Below are 19,895 nucleotides of genomic sequence, written 5' to 3' on the forward strand. Positions count from 1 at the left end.
TTGTTAGAGCGATCTAAAAAAACTGTTCCATCTCCCTTTTTCAGAAATCTTCCTGCGTTTTTAATATGGGAGCCAATGAGGCTGTTGGTGGTGTTGGTGGCGCATCTGTGCGTCCTACGCCCAAACTATAACTCTGACAGCTTTACCAGAGGATTGTGAGGGAGAAGACAAATTTTCCTACGTTTCTATGTATAAATTATTTCTGTAGAGTGGAATTTGCGGCCTGGAGCACAGTTTTCAAATTTATTTTTTGACAATTTTTTCTCTCCCTCTACACTCTGGCGATGATGTCACACACTGTGACACATGCAATACACACCCAGTATAATTTCAGAATTTCTCCAAAAATGATCATGGTCATTGAACAGGTATTGATAAAAAGCTATATGACCTATCGAACCGTTTATTAATACACCAATACACAAGACTTGTGTCTACTGTTTAAAGTTCAAATGGAGTCTCTAGGTGAAATTATGCCAGAGAAGTAGACGTTTAAAAATCTTCAATCGTATCAGTTATACCAGATGACGTACGTAGAGCGACAAAAATTGACACATTGATGCAAAGCCAGAATTGCCTATCTCTACTTTAAACTAATAAAATGCTCAATTCTGCTTCTGCAATGTTTTTCTGCAGCATGTTCTGACTCTGGCTGCTCACCGTCTACCGGCAGTGTTGGTGTGTGTGTGTGTGTCTGTGAGAGAGTGTTGCTTGCTGCTTTGCTTCTCCAGTTCTCGCTTTCTGCAAGATTATTTATTTTTACGCCTTATTCCCCCTCATGTCATTCAGCCACACACATTCACTGATTTTATCGGCAATCGACGAGTTGCTGCGGGTTTCTGAGCGGCTCCGCTGTCCCCCGGCTCGCATGCGAGATCAGCAGCGAGCGGTAGTGGGGCTAGTTGGTAGATTAGACTTTGGCCAAATCCTGTCGGAAGCGAGGCTAAAACATCCTTTTTGGTGGTGAAACAGGAGTGTAAAGTCAAACGTTGTTCTTCTTTCAAATAAACTTTGGCTCTAAACTATCTAGAACACTGCCTACATCTAGATCCAAAGAGAGCTTCGCGTTTGCTGCAGCCATGTTGGATCCGTAAGAAAACTACAAAACTACAAGCTTCCGTCTGTCCAATAGTACGCGTCATCCTCTCGCCGTCCCTCCACGTTCTGTGATTGGATCCCTAAAACAGGGCTAAGAATCGGCCATAGATTCCAGACTGTCTGCAGGTTCGAAATGAAATCAAGCGCGCAAGGCAGTATGGGTATACCCAGGCTAGAACGGGACATGAACCGAACTTCGTTGGTGAGTCCAATTTGTCCTTTGACCCCTGACCCCTCCCGTTCTTACTCCGACCTCCACATGTGGAGTTTAACGCTTGTTTGTCACCTGATTTCACATTGGAGTTAGTTGAAAACCTGACGCATCTTATAGAGACACTGTTTGTTTCATATCAAGGTCAGAGATGTACAATGGCAACATTTTTTTCTGTCGACTGGGCTGTTTTGACCTAATTCTTTGGATTCACCAGTAGTTATTCAGGGTTAGAGTTAGAACAGTTAAGTGTAGAACAAAAAGCCACTTGACTTACGGCTGCACGTTCCCTGTTCAACTGCCAGCCAGCCCTCGCTTGTGCATACGTATTTGATGTTTGGACCTGATGGTTTGTAACCAGGTTCACAAGTGAAATGTATCACATGTCCGCCTTGGTACTCTGCTCTTTTGGTTTCCTCTGAAACGTTGGCATGAGGAACATCCGGAAGGGTTGGACATGCTAACAAACGACAGAGGACAAGAAGAGGAGATAACACACGATGTCACATATGATCAGTGGTGGAAGAAGTATTCAGATCTCTTACTTAAGTAAAAGTACTAATACCACACTGTGAAATTACTCCAATACAAGTAAAAGTCCTGCATTCAAAGCTAATGGAAGTAAAACTTCAAAAGTAACAGCATGAAAAAATGTACTTAAAGTATCAAAAGTAAAAGTCCTTGTTATGCAAAATGGACCCACTCAGAATGTTTTGTGTATTCTAAATATATTATTATTGATGCATTTATGGAAGCAGCATTGTAATGTTGTCTGGTGTGGCTATTTTTGATGACTTAATAAACTGTTTAGTGGTTTAATTCATAAAAGTTTGTAATCACTTTAAATGCATCATGTTTTTTTATGCTAAATCTTGACCTGAAAAATAACTAAAGCTGTCAGCTAAATGTAGTGGAGGAAAAAAGTACAATATTTGCATCAAAATGTATTGGAGTAGAAGTATAAAGTTACATAAAATGGAAATACTCAAGTAAAATACAAGTACCTCAAAATTGTACTTAAGTACAGTACTTGAGTAAATGTACTTGGTTCCATTCCAGCATTGAAATCATACAATAGTTTGTGTTTGCAACGCTCCTGTTCAATCACCCAGTGACTTACGGCTGCACGTTCCCTGTCCGATTGCCAGCCAGCCCTCGCTCGAGCATACATATCTGATGGTTGTTCCTGATATTTTGGAACCAGGTTCACAAGTGAAATGTATCATATGTCCGCCTTGGTACTCTGCTCTTTTGGTCTCCTCTGAAACGTGGGCATGAGGAACATCCGGGAGGGTTGGACATGCTAACAAACAACGACAACCAGAAACCAATAACCACAACACTGAAAACAATAAAACATTTAAATATTGTTGACAACATTAAAAATAAAAGAATGACTTGCAAAGGAAAAAACAAAAAAATCAACTCCAGGGATATGTCAGTATGTTGTCGTAGACCACATGACCTGGTCTCTGCCCAAACTGCAGTACTTTTAAACTTGTGAAAATTAACTCTTGTGTTGTCTTAACTTTCTGTATACACCACTTGTACTAAAGGTAAAAAAATGCCCCACCTTTACTTAAACCTCTTAAATAAAAGCAGCTTGATTTTTTAATTTTAAAATCCAAATCTGTTTTGCATGAAGAAACAACCTGTCATCCATCACAAACGTTGTGAATTTCTAGGGTTTTCCCTCTTACGGTGCAGTAAGAGTACACCTGTCAAAATTGGTTAACTCTTTCACTAAAGTAGGGTTCATTTTTATTATTTTTTGCTCCACTCAAAGAGCAGCACATCATTTTCTCTGTATTCTCGGATAGGGCCGGGCACATTACCAATTTCAATCTCGGGTACAGTACATGCTATCTTTGATGGAGAACATTTCTTCATGACAACTGACAGTTTTTGGACATACTATATTATTGTGTTGTTGTTTTTTGGGACATACAATGCTTTAACAAACTACACTATGATCTTTTTTTTGTTGACTTTTTTCAACATACTTTACGATGGCATTTTTTTCTCATAGTGTTGGACATACTATACTATTACTGTTATCAACGCACTATTCTATGCTGTTTTTGGTAATTAATTAATATGGTGTTTTTATTATCTTTTTGTAAATACTATACTATGACTATGATAAAAGTGCCAATCTCCAAATTACAGTATGACCATTTCTTGACTTTTTTTGATCATGTATTTACAAAGTACTATATTGTGATAGTACTTTTTAATTACAGTTTTGCAACATACTATGACTTTGTTGATCACATTTGAGTGTTTTCTAACTCTAGCAGTAAAACAATGAAGAAAACAAGATCTGACATTCTTACCGATCTGTTGAAAAGATTTGTCAACGTTCAGCAGCAGGAAAAAAAGCCAAAGAAGGTAAAAGAGTCTCATTGTGAAGTTGTAACTGCTGTATCCAGGAATCAGTCCCTTTGTGGCTGAGTTGGGGTTTTTCCACTGAGAGCTATTCAGATCAAAGTCTGTAATGAAAACCTCCTCCCCTCCAAAACACACAAACATTTCTTAGTACTTAAAACAAACATGAATCAGAACAAATGTAAATCAATTACATTATGAAATAACAGAATGGTAAAACAAGAACCACTCAAGTTTGCTTTGAAAATAGTTTAAAACTGTTAATACAAATATATTTGGTTCAAAATTTAACAAAACAACAAATGAGATAAGAAATTAAAATAAATCCAAATAAACAATAATTTTCCCTAATCACTTATCCGAATTTGAGGCGGGGTCCACCCTGGACTGGTCTCCAGACTCTCACAGGGCTGACACATAAAGACAGACAACCATTCATGCTCTCATTCACTCCTACGGGCAATTTAGAGTAAAAAAAATGGACCTACTATAGAATGACTTTCTTCATGTTTTGGACATCCCATAATATGGTGTTTTACTGTAATTTCTGGCCATATTATGCTCTAATATGTATCAACAGACTATAATTGACCCATTTGAAGCTTTTTCAGGCATTTTAAAATTTGCCTGTTTTTTAGTCATATAATGATGTTTTTTGTTTTGTTTGTTTTTTTCCCACTATTTTAGGACAACATATAATACTACATGTATCATCAGAGTATAATTGACCCATTTTATGCATTTTAAGGCATTTTTAAAATTTGACAATTTGGATTTTTTTTGAGGGGGTCATTTTTGGACATCCCATAATATGGTGTTTTTCTGTCATATCTGGCCAAATTATGCTCTAATATGTATCAACAGACTATGATAGACCAATTTAAGCATTTTTGGCATTTTAAAATTCGACCATTTTTGACAAAAGTCAACATACGTTAGTCTGACTTTTTTCCATTTTTGGACATCGCATAATATGGTGTTTTTCTCTGAACCCTCGACTGCTGCGACCGAACCCGGCTGACCTCTGGGTCGACCAGCCGCCTGCTGAACAGAGTTAGACCCATGAGCATTGATTGATAGATACTGTAAATCTGTTCTGTCCTTAATGAAAAAAAAAATGCTTGCATATATTATAGTTTAATGCAACATAATATTCTGCTCCTCAGGGACACTATGAAGACATGATTGATTTTGCTGAGACCAGGCATGTCCAAACTATTCCTGAAAGGGCCATGTGGCTGCAGGTTTTCCTTCCAACCAAGCAGAAGCACAACATGCACGGGTCATGTAATCAACTGATCTCAGGGTTCAAACAGCTGATCAGTCGAATCAGGTGTGTTCTTGATTGGTTGGAACAAAAATCTGCAGGCAGCATGGCCCTTTATGGAATAGTTTGGACATGGCTGGCTGAGACGAACTGTCACATGACAAATACTCACTGAAAATCTGTTTACACAGAGCAGAGAGGAGAGGACAGGAGAGGCTGTTTACACAGAGCAGAGAGGAGAGGACAGGAGAGGAGAGGCTGGCAACATGACAATACTTCAACATGTATAGCATGTGGAAAACAATATTCATGACACTTCAGTCAGACAACTCACGTGATACAAAATGTGTTTATTGGACAATAAACATAGCTTAGATTTGGCGTCTAGGCTCCGACTAAATCACTCCTCAGCAGTTACATGAGGTATTGAGGAGTGATGCAATAAATCCCCCAGTCGGAGCCTACAGGTGGATGCTGGGGTGGTGGTGGGACTGAGAAAGCAAGCGGCAGTACAGATGTAGCAGCAGCATAGGCAGGCAGAGGAGAGCGAGGATTACTCTCATCTTAAATAGAGCGCCAGATTGGATAGAGGGTGTGTTTTAGTGGAGGATGTATGAGGAGTGGGGCATGTCACGTGTATGGCAGCACAGCTCGAGTTGCCTGCCTGAACTAGCTCGCAGGCGTCGCTCCATTTCAGTCAGACAACTCACGTGATACAAAATGTGTTTATTGGACAATAAACATAGCTTAGATTTGGCGTCTAGGCTCCGACTAAATCACTCCTCAGCAGTTACAGGAGGTATTGAGGAGTGATGCAATAAATCCCCCAAAACCAAAAGATTCAGAGCCTAGCGCTGATGTTCTATGTGAGGACCCGGCACCGCCGCCGTGAGGCCATTCCTCAAGAACACATTGGCTGCAAGAGGAATATGCTATCGAGTGCAACTGCTATGTGTGACCTGGCACCGCGCCGTGAGGCCATTCCTCAAGAGCACAGCGGCTGCAAGAGGAATATGCTAACTAGTGCAACTGCTATGTGTGACCTGGCACCGCGCCGTGAGGCCATTCCTAAAGAGCACAGCGGCTGCAAGAGGAATATGCTAACTAGTGCAACTGCTATGTGTGACCTGGCACCGCGCCGTGAGGCCATTCCTCAAGAGCACAGCGGCTGCAAGAGGAATAAGCTATCTATTGGGACTGCTATGTGTGGGCCCGGCACCAGCCACCGTGAGGCCATTCCCATAGAGCACAGCGGCTGCAAGGGGAATATGCTATCTAGTACAACTGCTATGTGTGGCCTGGCACCAGCCGCCGTGAGGCCATTCCCAAAGAGCACAGCGGCTGCAAGGGGAATATGCTATCTAGTGCAACTGCTATGTGTGGCCTGGCAACCGCCGCCGTGAGGCCATTCCCCAAGAGCTCAGCGGCTACGAGGGGAATATGCTACCTACTGGAATCATTAGGCCATCTGGCAAATATTAACAGTGAAAGCAGAGTCCTGAAATTCAAAACAGCACATGCAAAAACTATGAGATCAATGATCCAGCAAACCACCTGATGCAGTAATGAAATTAGGCGGGGATTAGCTGCAAATATCTATTCTTTGTATATGACCAGGTTGCAGGAACTCAAGAGCTTTTGAGCACGCAGGCTCTCATTCTTGTTAAACCTGAAATGTCGTTAGTACATTGAGGATCAACATCTGCCCATAATTTTAATGTTGAGATGGGCAGATGATGCTGCAGATGTAGCTGCCATTCTTAAAGAATGAGGAAAGTATCGTTCTGGAGGTATTCCACAGTTCAGGCATAGATTGTGCAGCTTCGATGAGAACCAGGATCTTGTCGGAGGTTTGGTCCGCCAGTGATGAACAGAGGTGCTGAAGGATCCGTCGAGAAGTGAAGACTCAGGTATTCATCATGGAAGAAAAGGACAGAAGGTGAAATTAGTTTCTTGCAAGGATAATGTGAGTTGAAAGAATTTGATCTAGTAGTATAATTGCCACGCCTTAGAAACCCATAGAGCCATTAGAAAAAAATGTATTCTAGCATTGAATATCATATAGTAAAACGACATTCCTTTGACATTCCTATCAACCTATGCACCATTGAAATAGATAACAGCAGTCTTGGTCATTGCCTGAGGATGGGCCTTTTAAGGCCTTTGAGAAGCAGCTGAAGTGAGGGATTCCCAAGAATGCTCTGGGAGGCTGGGTTTTGGCATCTTATATGGCACTGAAACCCTGCTAGCATGCTATGCTACTTGCACTTGCAGATGGCATGATCCTAATAAAAATACAATGAATGCCAAGCTACGGAGATCTTTATAGGTACAGGACTAAGGAGGAGGCTGGCGCAGAAAGAAGAAATACAAGGCTGAATCATGAGCTCTAATGGAGCTTTTGGTTAAACCAAGTCTCATATGTTTGGTGCAGAACATGCCATCTAGTGCAACTGCTATGTGTGACCTGGCACCGCGCCGTGAGGCCATTCCTCGAGAGCACAGCGGCTGCAAGAGGAATAAGCTATCTATTGGGACTGCTATGTGTGGGCCCGGCCCCAGCCACCATGAGGCCATTCCCATAGAGCACAGCGGCTGCAAGGGGAATATGCTATCTAGTGCAACTGCTATGTGTGGCCTGGCACCAGCCGTCTGAAATCCTTCAGAGGTTGGATTTGCTTAATCGAGAGTCAGCTGATAGAATGGAGGGCATGGCATGATGGAGGGCTTGGCCTTGAGGCATATAGTTTTGAACTTCATAGCATCAACTACATAATTCCCATGACCAGAGATGAAGGTAGCTCACAATATGAAGATATTAAAAGTGCATGACTATGTTAAACATAAAAAACGCATGAGACTGTTTAATGGGTATTTAAGAGCAAACCTTATTGATTATTTCCACTGTAGGAGCATTGTTGCAGAATGCTATGATTGCTTTCTTGTACCTATACTACCCCACAGTAAATGTGCGATGGAGATATGGTATGCTCATAAAGAACCTTGGATTTAAGTGGTTACTGAGGGACTGATTTTAGTTGACCAGGCATCTGCAAACCACTCATATTGAAGAATTCCCCCAAAACCAATTGAAGGAGCTGCATTGGCCTAAGAGAATTTGAAGACTCAATAGACATTGTAAAAAGAACGAAATGCTGTTCCATTTTCACATAGCAGGAACCAGAACTGCAATTCTGAGCACAAACTTCACCTGAGATTACAGTGTCTTGAAGAGCTGGGTTTTCAGGAGGTTTTTTATTTTTTATTATTATATAAAAAGGTAGAGAGGGATGCCCCTGCTCTGGTTGGAACTGGTAGTGTGTTCCACCAGCGGGGAACAAGAAATGCAAAGAGTCTGGATTGCCTTGGACCAACAGGGGGCAGAGCCAGGCACCGTTCATTGGAAGAGCGCAACGGTCGTGAGGTAGCATATGTCTGAATCAGGGCGTTCAGGTAGGTAGGAGCAGTACCGGAGACAACTTTGTAGGCCAGCATTAGAGATTTGAATTTGATGCAGGCTGCAACAGGTAGCCAGTGGAGCTTGTTGAGCAGCGGTGTGACATGTGACCTTTTTTGGCTGGTTGTAGACCATGCACGCCTCCGCGTTCTGGATCATCTGAAGCGGTTTTATTGTGCAGGCTGGCAGGCCTGTCAGGAGGGCGTTACAGTAGTCAAGTTTTGAGATGACGACAGCTTGTGTCAAGGAATGATGCGCATGGCAAAGTTAAGGTGATCAATACAGCACATAAATCAACAGCTGTGCTCTCCTCTCATTAGAGAAGCTGTACAGGTCCCGCTGCCACGGAAACCTGCAGTATTCTGAGGGACTCATCCCACCCAGCACATCACCTGTTCTAACTGCTACCCTCAAGGAGGAGATGCAGATACTAAAACCACAACAAACAGGCTGAAAGCAGCACATATCTCAGGGCTACTGCGATACTAAATGAACACTGGAGACTCTTTTATACACAAACATAAAAATCATTAAACTCGGCAATATCACATGAAATGTCACTACTAAATAAAATATATATATTGTTTGCATAACCACACGCATATATTATATATATATATATACACACACATTATTATTGGTCAATTTATTCAGAATTTCCTTCTTTATTCCTGCTTAAATACTTTTCTTTGCAATGAATGGGATTGCGCACAAATTATGTTGCACTTTTAATAATGACAATTTAATTTATTAATTATATTTATTTATTTTATTGTTCTATGACACCTAGCTCATTGAATAAGCTCATTGAATAAGCTTAAAACTACAGACATGCTGCAAGAGGTGGAGGGAAAGGAAAATCTATGACTAGAAATTATTCTAAAAGATGCAGGATGAAAGGGTATTTACAGGAGTTGTGAAGGATCCAGCATGCTTCAGATACAGATACGAAAGCATGGCTACTGCGCCAACCAAATGGCATTAAACCAGAATTCAATTTGGAACACCATTACATGCTGACAGGTGCCATTGAGAGGGGTGACGTGGCATGACTTAGGTGGCATCTGATATCTGCTTCCTCACCATGCACCGACACCTGTAGGCTTAATAATTTGGACATTATTAACAGAAGCATGGAACAAGCAAAAGGCTCTTGAGGAGCTAAGCTACACCAGATTTATGTCCTGGCCTGCCGAGATAAGCACAGGTTTTTTTTTTTTTTTTCTTTCTTCAAGAAAGATATATTTATTAAAATGATATCATTATTCTTATATTATATTCAAATTAATTAAGCATTTATTAAATGATTGATACTCTTTTATACCATGGCCGACATATGCATCCAAAGCTCTTACTATAATTATTGATTTATGCCTGTTAAAACTACCCATCATTTGTTTATAAAAATCATTGTGCATATTTATTCATTTTAACGAAAGAATAAAATACCTTAGTATTTGATTCCTGAGGGACTCATGAATTGCTGCTGCAGGTGGCAGGGGTCTGGAGCCCATGGGTGGAGCTGAGACTGCATTTCCCAGGGTTGTGTGGGGTGTGACGTCAGCAGGTAGCGCGGGAGCACTGGCCGTGTCAGATTACGTCACGGTTGTTTACATTGGAGGCAGAGGAATCGGCGTTTTCTTCCAGGGATTAATTCTGCGTTGGTTACATTGATTGCTGACTTTATTTCACCAAGAAAAACAGGATGAATGCTTCTGCAGTACTGGGCACGGACTGCTTGATTCTTTTTGGAGGAACGTTGGCCGCAGGATGACAAAAGCCGGTGGGGAGCGGCGCGCGCACTTAGCTGCCGCTTCACCTGTTGCTCGTCTAAAAATGAAGGTAGATGAAGAGCTCTTCGTGGTTGAGACCGCCAGTGAAAGAACTGAATGTTACATGCATGGAGTGTTTCCAGAATGCGTTGCACGGCCATCCGACGAGCCGCTTGCATTAAATGCGTGAGCTGTGGCGCGGCGAAGGCCCTTCCGCTTCGAGCCCGGAGTGAGACAGAAGCCTGAGCTGGTTCGGGGATAAAGCTGTATACTCTCCGGAGGTCTGAGACTTACTATGAATCGGAGACGTCTAAGGGCATGGCATCCAACGAGCCACGAGGTAGGTTGAAATCGCAGGAAAATGAACGCACACAAGGCTTACAGAGCTGAGAAAGCAAGCGGCAGTACAGATGTAGCAGCAGCATAGGCAGGCAGAGGAGAGCGAGGATTACTCTCATCTTAAATAGAGCGCCAGATTGGATAGAGGGTGTGTTTTAGTGGAGGATGTATGAGGAGTGGGGCATGTCACGTGTATGGCAGCACAGCTCGAGTTGCCTGCCTGAACTAGCTCGCAGGCGTCGCTCCATTTGTTGCCACTTGAAAGAGTGTTGTGTATATAAATTCCATTTAATTTCTATTAAAAAATAATTTATAAGAGAAATCCAACCTGACTTTTTTCTTTTTCTTATGATTTCTGTCATTCTACCTGTGTTATTCTGCACAGACACACACACACACGCGCACACACTCTCAATGTCCATTGGTCTGATCTGGACAGAGGAAGGAAACTTCGTCTTGGCTTAATTTGAATTCAATGTTATGTTTCCTCACGATAATACAATTCTCCATGCAGGAGATAATGTACACATTTTGTGTGGATTTACAGGATACTGTGTACAGATCAGTAATGGAAGATGAACTCAGAGTTCTGCATTCAAAATGCTACGTATGTAAAACAAGATAATTACAAGTAAAAACAGTATATACTGTGCTCCCAGTAGCAGATATTTAAATGTACAACATGATAAGACCGTTAATACTTATGTTTTGGTCAAGGTGGAGCAAGTTTTAACTACTTTACAAGCTTTTTTGTAGTTTGGATCAGGAGTTCTCAACCTATGGGTCAAGCCCCTTCACAGGCTCGGAAGATAAATCTGAAACACAAAAGCAATTTCTATCGATATGTTGACCTCTTTAAGCCTTAAACAGATTCTTAAATAAAAACATCGGAGAAGTTTCGAAGGGAAACTTCTCTGAAAGGAGAAACAGTGCCTCAATAACACTCTGACTTTTAAGTTTAGTTAAGTTTAATCTTCAACGATGTGTTTTATTCACTGGTTGAAGAAACACTCACATCTTTTAAAAAGTAAAACTGGTACAGTGAAAAAACATTACAAGTAAAGTTCCAGCATTTAAATCTTACTTCAGTTAAAGTGCATAATCACTGAACAAGAAGGCTCTTTCAGAATAAAATACATGATTATTGACGCATTAACACAATTTGTACTTAGTACAGAATCATTTATTTGTTGATTTATATTTTATTATAATCTGAATCTGTTAAGTAACTACTGTTGCTCACCTAATAAGCATTTCCTTATGGTATATTTTCAGGTTCCCCATCTTGTTTTTTTATGTTCATGGTGCATTTGTAATAAGCAACATGCTGTAATAATGACCAATTGCAAGTATAACTTTTTTGGGTCATTTACAGTGCTTTATGATGTGATATAAAGGAAGTTTATACAGCATTATCTACATTATGTACTGACTTCCCCATTTCCAGAAAAAAAAAAAGTTCAGATTTTCCATTTAATTTCATATTTATTGTATTGAGTAGAGGTTGCATATTGGTCAAGCTCCCACACTTTTTTAAGTAACTATAGGCAGATAATGTACATGCTCCTGAAGTAGGCGAAGCAGTGTGTGGGACATGCTTCCAAAATCACATACATCCAATGAAAAAAACTGTATAAAATGAAGGAAACACATTTTAGGAGACTTTTCATTCTACTGATATGTGTGTAAATGTTTGGCCATTTATAATAAGACCTCAGAGTTTTGCTTCATTTTCATGATGACTGAGCAATTCTGATGAGGACACCAAAGGCACTTTTTAGTGATATTGACTCACATACGTTACACTCATCACACACAAAGAGGAAGGCCAAGTGATATTGTATGTTTTATTTATATGACCACACACAACAGAGAAGTACAGACACTGGATCAGGACATAACTGGTCTCAGTGTTTACTCTGGTTAATCGTTTATATGTTTGTCCAGCCAGCTCATGTTTATCAAAGTCAGTTGATTAAAAGCTTTTACTCGCAAGTAGGGAAGTCCATGTGACCATTAAGACATGTCGGACGCATCTCCACTGTGCCAACAGGTCTTCCTCTGGTACAACTGAACTCAATGACATCATTATGGGATGAATACAGCTTCTCTTGTTGTACATATTTGAATCTAATATTGTGGCTCGCCATGATGTGTTTATTGACAGTGCAGGGTTCTGCAAGAGATAACACATAAAAAGCAGTTTATTAATATGGGATTTACTGTATACATACTGTATGTATAATCATGCTACTATTTGATAAAACATATAATATTATACATTGTTATGACTGTGGTCATTATTATAGTTATTATTTAGCAAACTGCATTTGTATGTGTGCCCTGTGTGTTAAAATATAATATTATATATATATACATATATATATATATATATATATATATATATATATATATATATATATATTATTCAACATAGAGGGAATTTCTGGCTTGAAAACTGAATCATAAAGGAAAGTCAGATTGTGTTATTTTATACCTTTTTAGATTGATTAAGAACCCATATGTGACCTGGGGAAATGCAGATACTGCACTTATACAATGCAGAGGAAGACATAGTATCTACAACACGGACGTGTTCTTTCACCTTACTTGTCCTAATTTTAAGAAAAACAATAACATTGATCCCCACAACATGAAAACATAAATGAAATAGTAACTTACTGAGGCAGGTGATAGATCCAGTCCATTCACCATTGTTGCAGGTTCTGTACGGCCCACCTGCCATAGTGTAAAAATTCTGACATCTGTATTCAACCTTCTCTCCATGGCTGTAATCAGTTTTATGACTGGTCGTGATGTCTCCATCTATAAGGATTGGTGGTTTTCCACAAGTCAAAGGATCTGAAAGAATGTAAAACAACAACAACAAAAACGAACACAGACACACACACACATACACACACACACACACACAATGTTCAAAAGTCATGAAAGTTTTAGAAGACCCGCACCAAAACAGAAGTGTCCCTCAACACACACTCCTTCTAAACCGTTGTTTGACTTACTGTAGAACCTTCAGAGCAGCCAGTGCGTAATGCGTGCTATAATCATTTTTACGCATCAGTTAATAAGCCACTCTTAACTTGTTGTTCCAATTAAAGATCACATACGGGATCAAATATGCACCACACCTGACTTATTCTGAAAGGATTTCCAACACACGTTTTTTCTCCGGGGAGAGTGATCTGTGCGTCATGGATCGCAGTGCACCTGCAGCGTTAACATCTCCATGTTAAACCAAAGGGGAAACGGTCGGCGATCGGCACTTTGACACAATAATTAAGGCAGGTTATCTGTGAAAAATGTTTGCGCTCCATATTAATCAGAATCAGAAGTACTTTATTGATCCCCAAGGGAAAATTTTGGTATATATGTATATAAAATAGTGGAAATAGCAAAATATATGGACTTAAGAAAATATACAACCTTAGAAAATATACAATCTTAAAAAACATACAGTGTTTAACATACTATTATTGCACAAGTAAGCAGCAGTACGCAGGTGAAATATAAAATATATTAATGGATGAAAAAAAATCATCTATCCCCTCATATTTAGAACGGGTGATTGAGGGTGGAGAACTAGCCTGGGTATACCCATACTGCCTTGCGCGCTCGAATTTAATTTCGAACCTCCAGGCAGTCTGGAAACCAGAGAGGTTTCTTAGCCCTGTTTTAGGGATCCAATCACAGAACAGGGAGGGACGGCAAGACGGTGAACTCGTAGTTTTGTAGTTTTCTTACGGATCCAAAATGGCTGCAGCAGACGCGAAACTTTCTTTGGATCTAGATGTAGGCAGTGTTCTAGATAGTTTAGAGCCAAAGTTTATTTGAAAGAAGAACAACGTTTGACTTTACACTCCTGTTTCACCACGAAAAAGGATGTTTTAGCCCTGCTTCCGACAGGATTTGGGAAAAGTCTAATCTACTAATCTACCAACTAGCCCCGCTACTAGCGCTGCTACTAGCGCTGCTACAAGCGCCGCTACCATGACGCCGTGATCTCGATACGAGCTGGGGGACGGCGGAGCCGCCGAGAGACCCGCAGCAGCTTGTTTATTGCCCATAAAATCAATGGATGTGTGTGGCTGAATGACATGAGGGGGAATAAAGCGTGAAAATAAATAATCTTGCAGAAAGCGAGAACTGGAGAAGCAAAGCAGCAAGCAACACTCTCTCACAGACACACACACAACAAAAATTTCTGTTGCTCTACTCATCGTCATCTGGTATAACTGATACGATTGGCTAAGAGCTACCTACAGACGCTTTTGATAGACATTCGCAGCGCCCAATAAACGTAAACCATGCCTCCTCTACGGAGAAATGAACGGCTGGTTTCCAGACTAATCTCATTTGTGATTAGTCTGGTGTTAGCCAGGCTAGTGGAGAACGGCATTTTTCTCCATCGTCCGAGAGCTATAAACTGTAAACACAAAGCCGGTTGTGTGTAGTTTGAGTTTATGAAACACATTTTAAACAGAGCATAAAAGACAGTAGTTTCCACTGAACAAAAGTTTGCGGTGCCACCGCACATTCTCACGGCAAGTTTACTTTTTATACATGTGTCTTGTGTGGAAAAACAGCATCGCAGCGTTGATACATGAGGCCCCAGGTCTTGTTCAAACCCCCTTTGAAAGAGGTAAATTGAATTTTACTCAATTTATAGTGGAATTAATATTAGGATCAGGAAAATGCATTAAGTTAGTCCTTTTTGGTTTTAATTTAAAATACTAAGAATATCAGCTGACTTCTAAAATATCAGCACTAAGATGTTATGTATGTTAGAAAACAAAGCAAACAAAACATTTTACAGAGGTATCATCTTTTCATCATTTCTCTAGATAAGGAGAAAGAAGACAAGAAAATAATTGATTTACCTCCACATGTTGGGAAGTCATGACTCCACTCTCCGTTTGCTAGACATTCAACCTCTGCATTCCCTATAAGGGTGTCTCTAGGATTGGTGCAGGCAAAATACAACTTCTGTCCATTTCTCAGTTCATTGTTTGGTACATCACTTGGAGTCATGCTTACGTTGTTTGGCACATCTTTCACTGTGCATTTGTCTGTTTTGAAGAAGAGAATGTGATTAATTCAGGGTCAGGTTTGGACTTGCTTCAAGCTCATGGTGTGAGCAGTACTAGATCGATATTAAAGGGCAATAGAACAGATTCACCATGTCTCATACAAAGCCCTTCAGTTTGCGCTCTGTTCCACTTATGTACATCCTTTAGTTTTACCACAGCTTGTTTCTGCTGCTCCCTCCTGTGTCTCTTAACTTTAATCAACCATAAAATATTTAGATTTTGTTCTGTCCTAATAGTTTTACTACCGTATATGAGTTGTACTGTCATGAAATATAGAAATTTAGCCTGAAAAGATGGCTAAATAAAAAAATATGAAAATTAAGAGGTGGGCAAAATGAAAATAAATGGGCTTAACCGCCAGTTAAAGTGAACATACCATCGCAAGTTGGAAAGTCAGCATTCCACTCCCCAGTTTGCAAACATTCAATTTCTGCAGGCCCGTCTAGTGGACTTGCATTATCACATTGAAACTGTAATTTACGTCCAGCATTGATTGTAATAGTCCCTGGTGGAAGACCAACTGCACTGACATGAGGAGGCATTGCGCCAACTTGACAAGTGATCTCTAGAAAGAATAAAACAAATGTTATTGAATAAAGGCTCAGTGAACAGGGGTTTATGTCCCCCAGGGTTAGGGTTATGTTTTTATGTAATGACCTTGGTGTATTCTATTAAAAAGTATCACATACACATTGTAAATAGAAATTATTATTTAAAGGGTTTACCTTCACAAAAAAGATCAGGGCAAATGTTAACATATTTCATGAGACATAATACCACTTTGAACAAAGAGAAGATACGTTTGTATCTTATGTAATAAAGGTAAGATTGGCAATCAGCACCACAGGTTAATCAACTAGAAACAATCTCACATTCTGTCTCTGGCACTAAAGCATATGAACTGTAGTTTCATACCATTGCATGTTGGTGTGATAGACCACTGTCCATTCTCTTGGCATGTAGTTACTGTGGAGGTTTCCCGACGGGAAAAAATCCAGTATGTCCTTGCACAGTAGAATGTCAGCGTTTCACCAGGTGAAAACACATTTCTAGAAGCAGGTTCGTACCTGGTTCCTTCCATATCAGTCAGCCTACATGTCATTGCTGCATTTGTTGGGGGGGAAAAAAGGGAAAATGATCTGTTAGCACCAATTTCAGTCATTTCGATTAATACATTTCACAACTCAGTTCATACTTCAGTCACACAGAGGAGTTGGGCTCCACTCTGCTCTTAATCCTATTTTAGTGCATTTTGAAGCTCTGGACATACTATAATGTCATGTTTTTTTTTTTTTTTTTGTTCTTTGGACATACAATGCTTTTACCATGATCAACGTGCTATTCTACAGTGTTTTTGGGCATATTTGGGCATATTTTCTTCATGTTTACTTATTTGACATACTTGACATAAATAGGCTTGGCTAAGTGATTAAAAAGATATAATGGAAAATACGCTATGATGATAATGATTTGAGGATAACATTGGTGCGTGTAATGCAGTGAATTACCTTCACCTACAATTAATTAGTTTGCCTATTTACCCATCATCTCTTGTTAAAAGTTTCAATAAGAGAATCAGCTGGTTATTTGGAATCTATTACTGTAACAGTAATTTATTAATTTAAATTTAAAATCTTAATATGACATGCAGCAAGAGTGCGGCGGCTGGGATGTGAACCAGCGTTAAATGGTTTAAAATGCAATTGAAGGCAATGTACTTAACCATTGGACTGTCATAACATTGCTATGTTTCAAAGAATATTTACAGTATATAAAATATATCTCCCTAATTTAAATTAGAAAAACTCAAGACTACGATAACTTTTTCATTACTTAAGATCAATTATACATAAATATGCTGGTGTCTTAAATAGGTGACGATTCAAATAACTGGCCAATATGGTAAATTGGTGTATTTTAAGAGAGAAGCAGTTTTACAAACAGACCATATAGACCATACCGCCCCTACGGAGCACTCAAAAAGGGCGAAGGCAAGCATCCAAGACAAAGTTTTCTGTGGTTTGCAGAGATGTACAATGGCAAAAAAATGTTCTGTCGAACGGGCTGTTTTGACCTAATTCTTTGGATTCACCAGTAGTTATTCAGAGTTAGGGTTAGAACAGTTAAGTGTAGAACAAAAAGCCATTTGACTTACGGCTGCACGTTCCCTGTTCGACTGCCAGCCAGGCCTCACTTGTGCATACGTATTTGATGTTTGGACCTGATGGTTTGTAACCAGGTTCACAAGTGAAATGTATCACATGTCCGCCTTGGTACTCTGCTCTTTTGGTTTCCTCTGAAACGTTGGCATGAGGAACATCCGGAAGGGTTGGACATGCTAACAAACGACAGAGGACAAGAGGAGGAGATAACACACGATGTCACATATGATCAGTGTTGGAAGAAGTATTCAGATCTCTTACTTAAGTAAAAGTACTAATACCACACTGTGAAATTACTCCACTACAAGTAAAAGTCCTGCATTCAAAGCTTATTGAAGTAAAACTTCAAAAGTAACAGCATCAAAATGTACTTAAAGTATCAAAAGTAAAAGTCCTTTTTATGCAAAATGGACCCACTCAGAATTTTTTGTGTATTCTAAATATATTATTATGGATCCATTTATGGAAGCAGCATTGTAATGTTGTCTGGTGTGGCTATTTTTGTATTTTTTTATTTTTATGTTAAATCTTGACCTGAAAAGTAACTAAAGCTGTCAGCTAAATGTAGTGGAGGAAAAAAGTACAATATTTGCCTCAAAATGTAGTGGAGTAGAAGTATAAAGTTCCATAAAATGGAAATACTCAAGTAAAGTGTGTATTTCCTGTTCAATCACCCAGTGACTTGCGGCTGCACGTTCCCTGTTCGATTGCCAGCCAGCCCTCGCTCGAGCATACATATCTGATGGTCGTTCCTGATGTGGTGTAACCAGGTTCACAAGTGAAATGTATCATATGTCCGCCTTGGTACTCTGCTCTTTTGGTGTCCTCTGAAACGTGGGCATGAGGAACATCCGGGAGAGTTGGACATGCTGACAAACAACGACAACCAGAAACCAATAACCACAACACTGAAAACAATAAAACATTTAAATATTGCTGACAACATAAAAAAAGACATGCAAAGTGTTAAATATGAAATAAAATAATCTGTTATTCTGTCTCTGTTTTCTGTCTCTGTGCATGGGGGTCACTATCTGATTGACTAGGTCACTATCTATGCATGCGTAATTCACTAACTGTGTGTGTGCCCTCTCTCTATGCATTTATAGATTGATCATGTCAGATGCTTTTGATACAATGATCATGGGCTAATATTGTTTTAAAACTATGATTACTCTAGATACATCAAAACTAAATAAATGTATTCCATCTGCTTAAACTTAGTAAGATTCTATCATCAGAAAAATACATATTTTATGTTTTGTATGTTATGTGAACATTGCAAAATCTGTGTTCCCACCAATATCTCTACAAGTCATAACAAGGTGGTGTTGAATGTGTTGGTAACAGGTCAGGTCATGTACATGGTGTGCTGAGCAGAAGAGATAACTGTCTTCTCTGCCTGGTGACATGTCGTGTCCACAATATTGATTAAAACTGACGAATCAACGGTTCGAGAGGGACACACCTTCTGGAGAGTTCTACCCACATTCTTAGTAAACCCTCTGTTAGGTTATAAAAGAGGGTTAAAGGGACAGAAAGGGGGTCCAGACATCATGAACTGATCTGCCTTTTTTGTGTAAATCAGGGAAGTGATGTTTGAACCCAGAGACTGTATCTGCACATTTATTGATGTATTGTAGTAAAATTATGTGAAACTGAGAACCTGGACGTCTCCTGCTCATCATACCCCATCGAACGATCTGCGCAGAGAAATAGGTGAGAGGATTTACTGTTGGAGTCAGATAATTTAATTTTAAAGGTTTCCTCAATGCATTTCTCAACAAAAGGAACAATTAACTCAAGGGACATGGCAGTATGCTGTCGTAGACCACATGACCTGGTCTCTGCCCGAACTGCAGTACTTTTAAACTTGTGAAAATGAACCCTTATATTGTCTTAACTAAACTGTTTCAGTGGTATTGTCCAATTTACTTTATTTTTTAAAATATATTTATTCCAATAAATCAATCAATTTTTCTTTTTTAGTTTTTTGAGTTATTCATAAGTAAAAAGTGTGAATATTTTCCCAACTTACTTTTTTAAGTGCTAAAATAAATTTTTTTGGACTTCAACATAAATTGATTTGA

General features: G+C 39.6%; 1 protein-coding gene across 5 annotated transcripts in view; it reads right to left on the reverse strand.

The window, feature by feature from the left end:
• LOC131977782 (complement factor H-related protein 2-like) overlaps window positions 1–19,895 on the reverse strand; it is a 63,593-nt gene that overhangs the window by 14,438 nt on the left and 29,260 nt on the right. The window contains exons 2-8 of one of the 5 annotated variants that reach the window (XM_059341216.1): window positions 18,480–18,674; window positions 17,799–17,981; window positions 16,559–16,747; window positions 16,020–16,208; window positions 15,434–15,622; window positions 13,215–13,394; window positions 12,363–12,708 (exon numbers count right to left, since the gene is read on the reverse strand). In XM_059341216.1, the coding sequence (XP_059197199.1) occupies window positions 12,518–12,708; window positions 13,215–13,394; window positions 15,434–15,622; window positions 16,020–16,208; window positions 16,559–16,747; window positions 17,799–17,981; window positions 18,480–18,674 (1,316 nt within the window). In that variant the 3' untranslated portion in view covers window positions 12,363–12,517. Of the gene's footprint in view, window positions 1–2,429; window positions 2,613–3,645; window positions 3,857–12,362; window positions 12,709–13,214; window positions 13,395–15,433; window positions 15,623–16,019; window positions 16,209–16,558; window positions 16,748–17,798; window positions 17,982–18,479; window positions 18,675–19,895 lie in introns of those variants that run through there. The other 4 variants (XM_059341218.1, XM_059341213.1, XM_059341214.1 and 1 more) reach the window with 4 other exon arrangements.

This window comes from Centropristis striata, chromosome 9, assembly GCF_030273125.1.
Source record: "Centropristis striata isolate RG_2023a ecotype Rhode Island chromosome 9, C.striata_1.0, whole genome shotgun sequence".
Taxonomy (NCBI): domain Eukaryota; kingdom Metazoa; phylum Chordata; class Actinopteri; order Perciformes; family Serranidae; genus Centropristis; species Centropristis striata.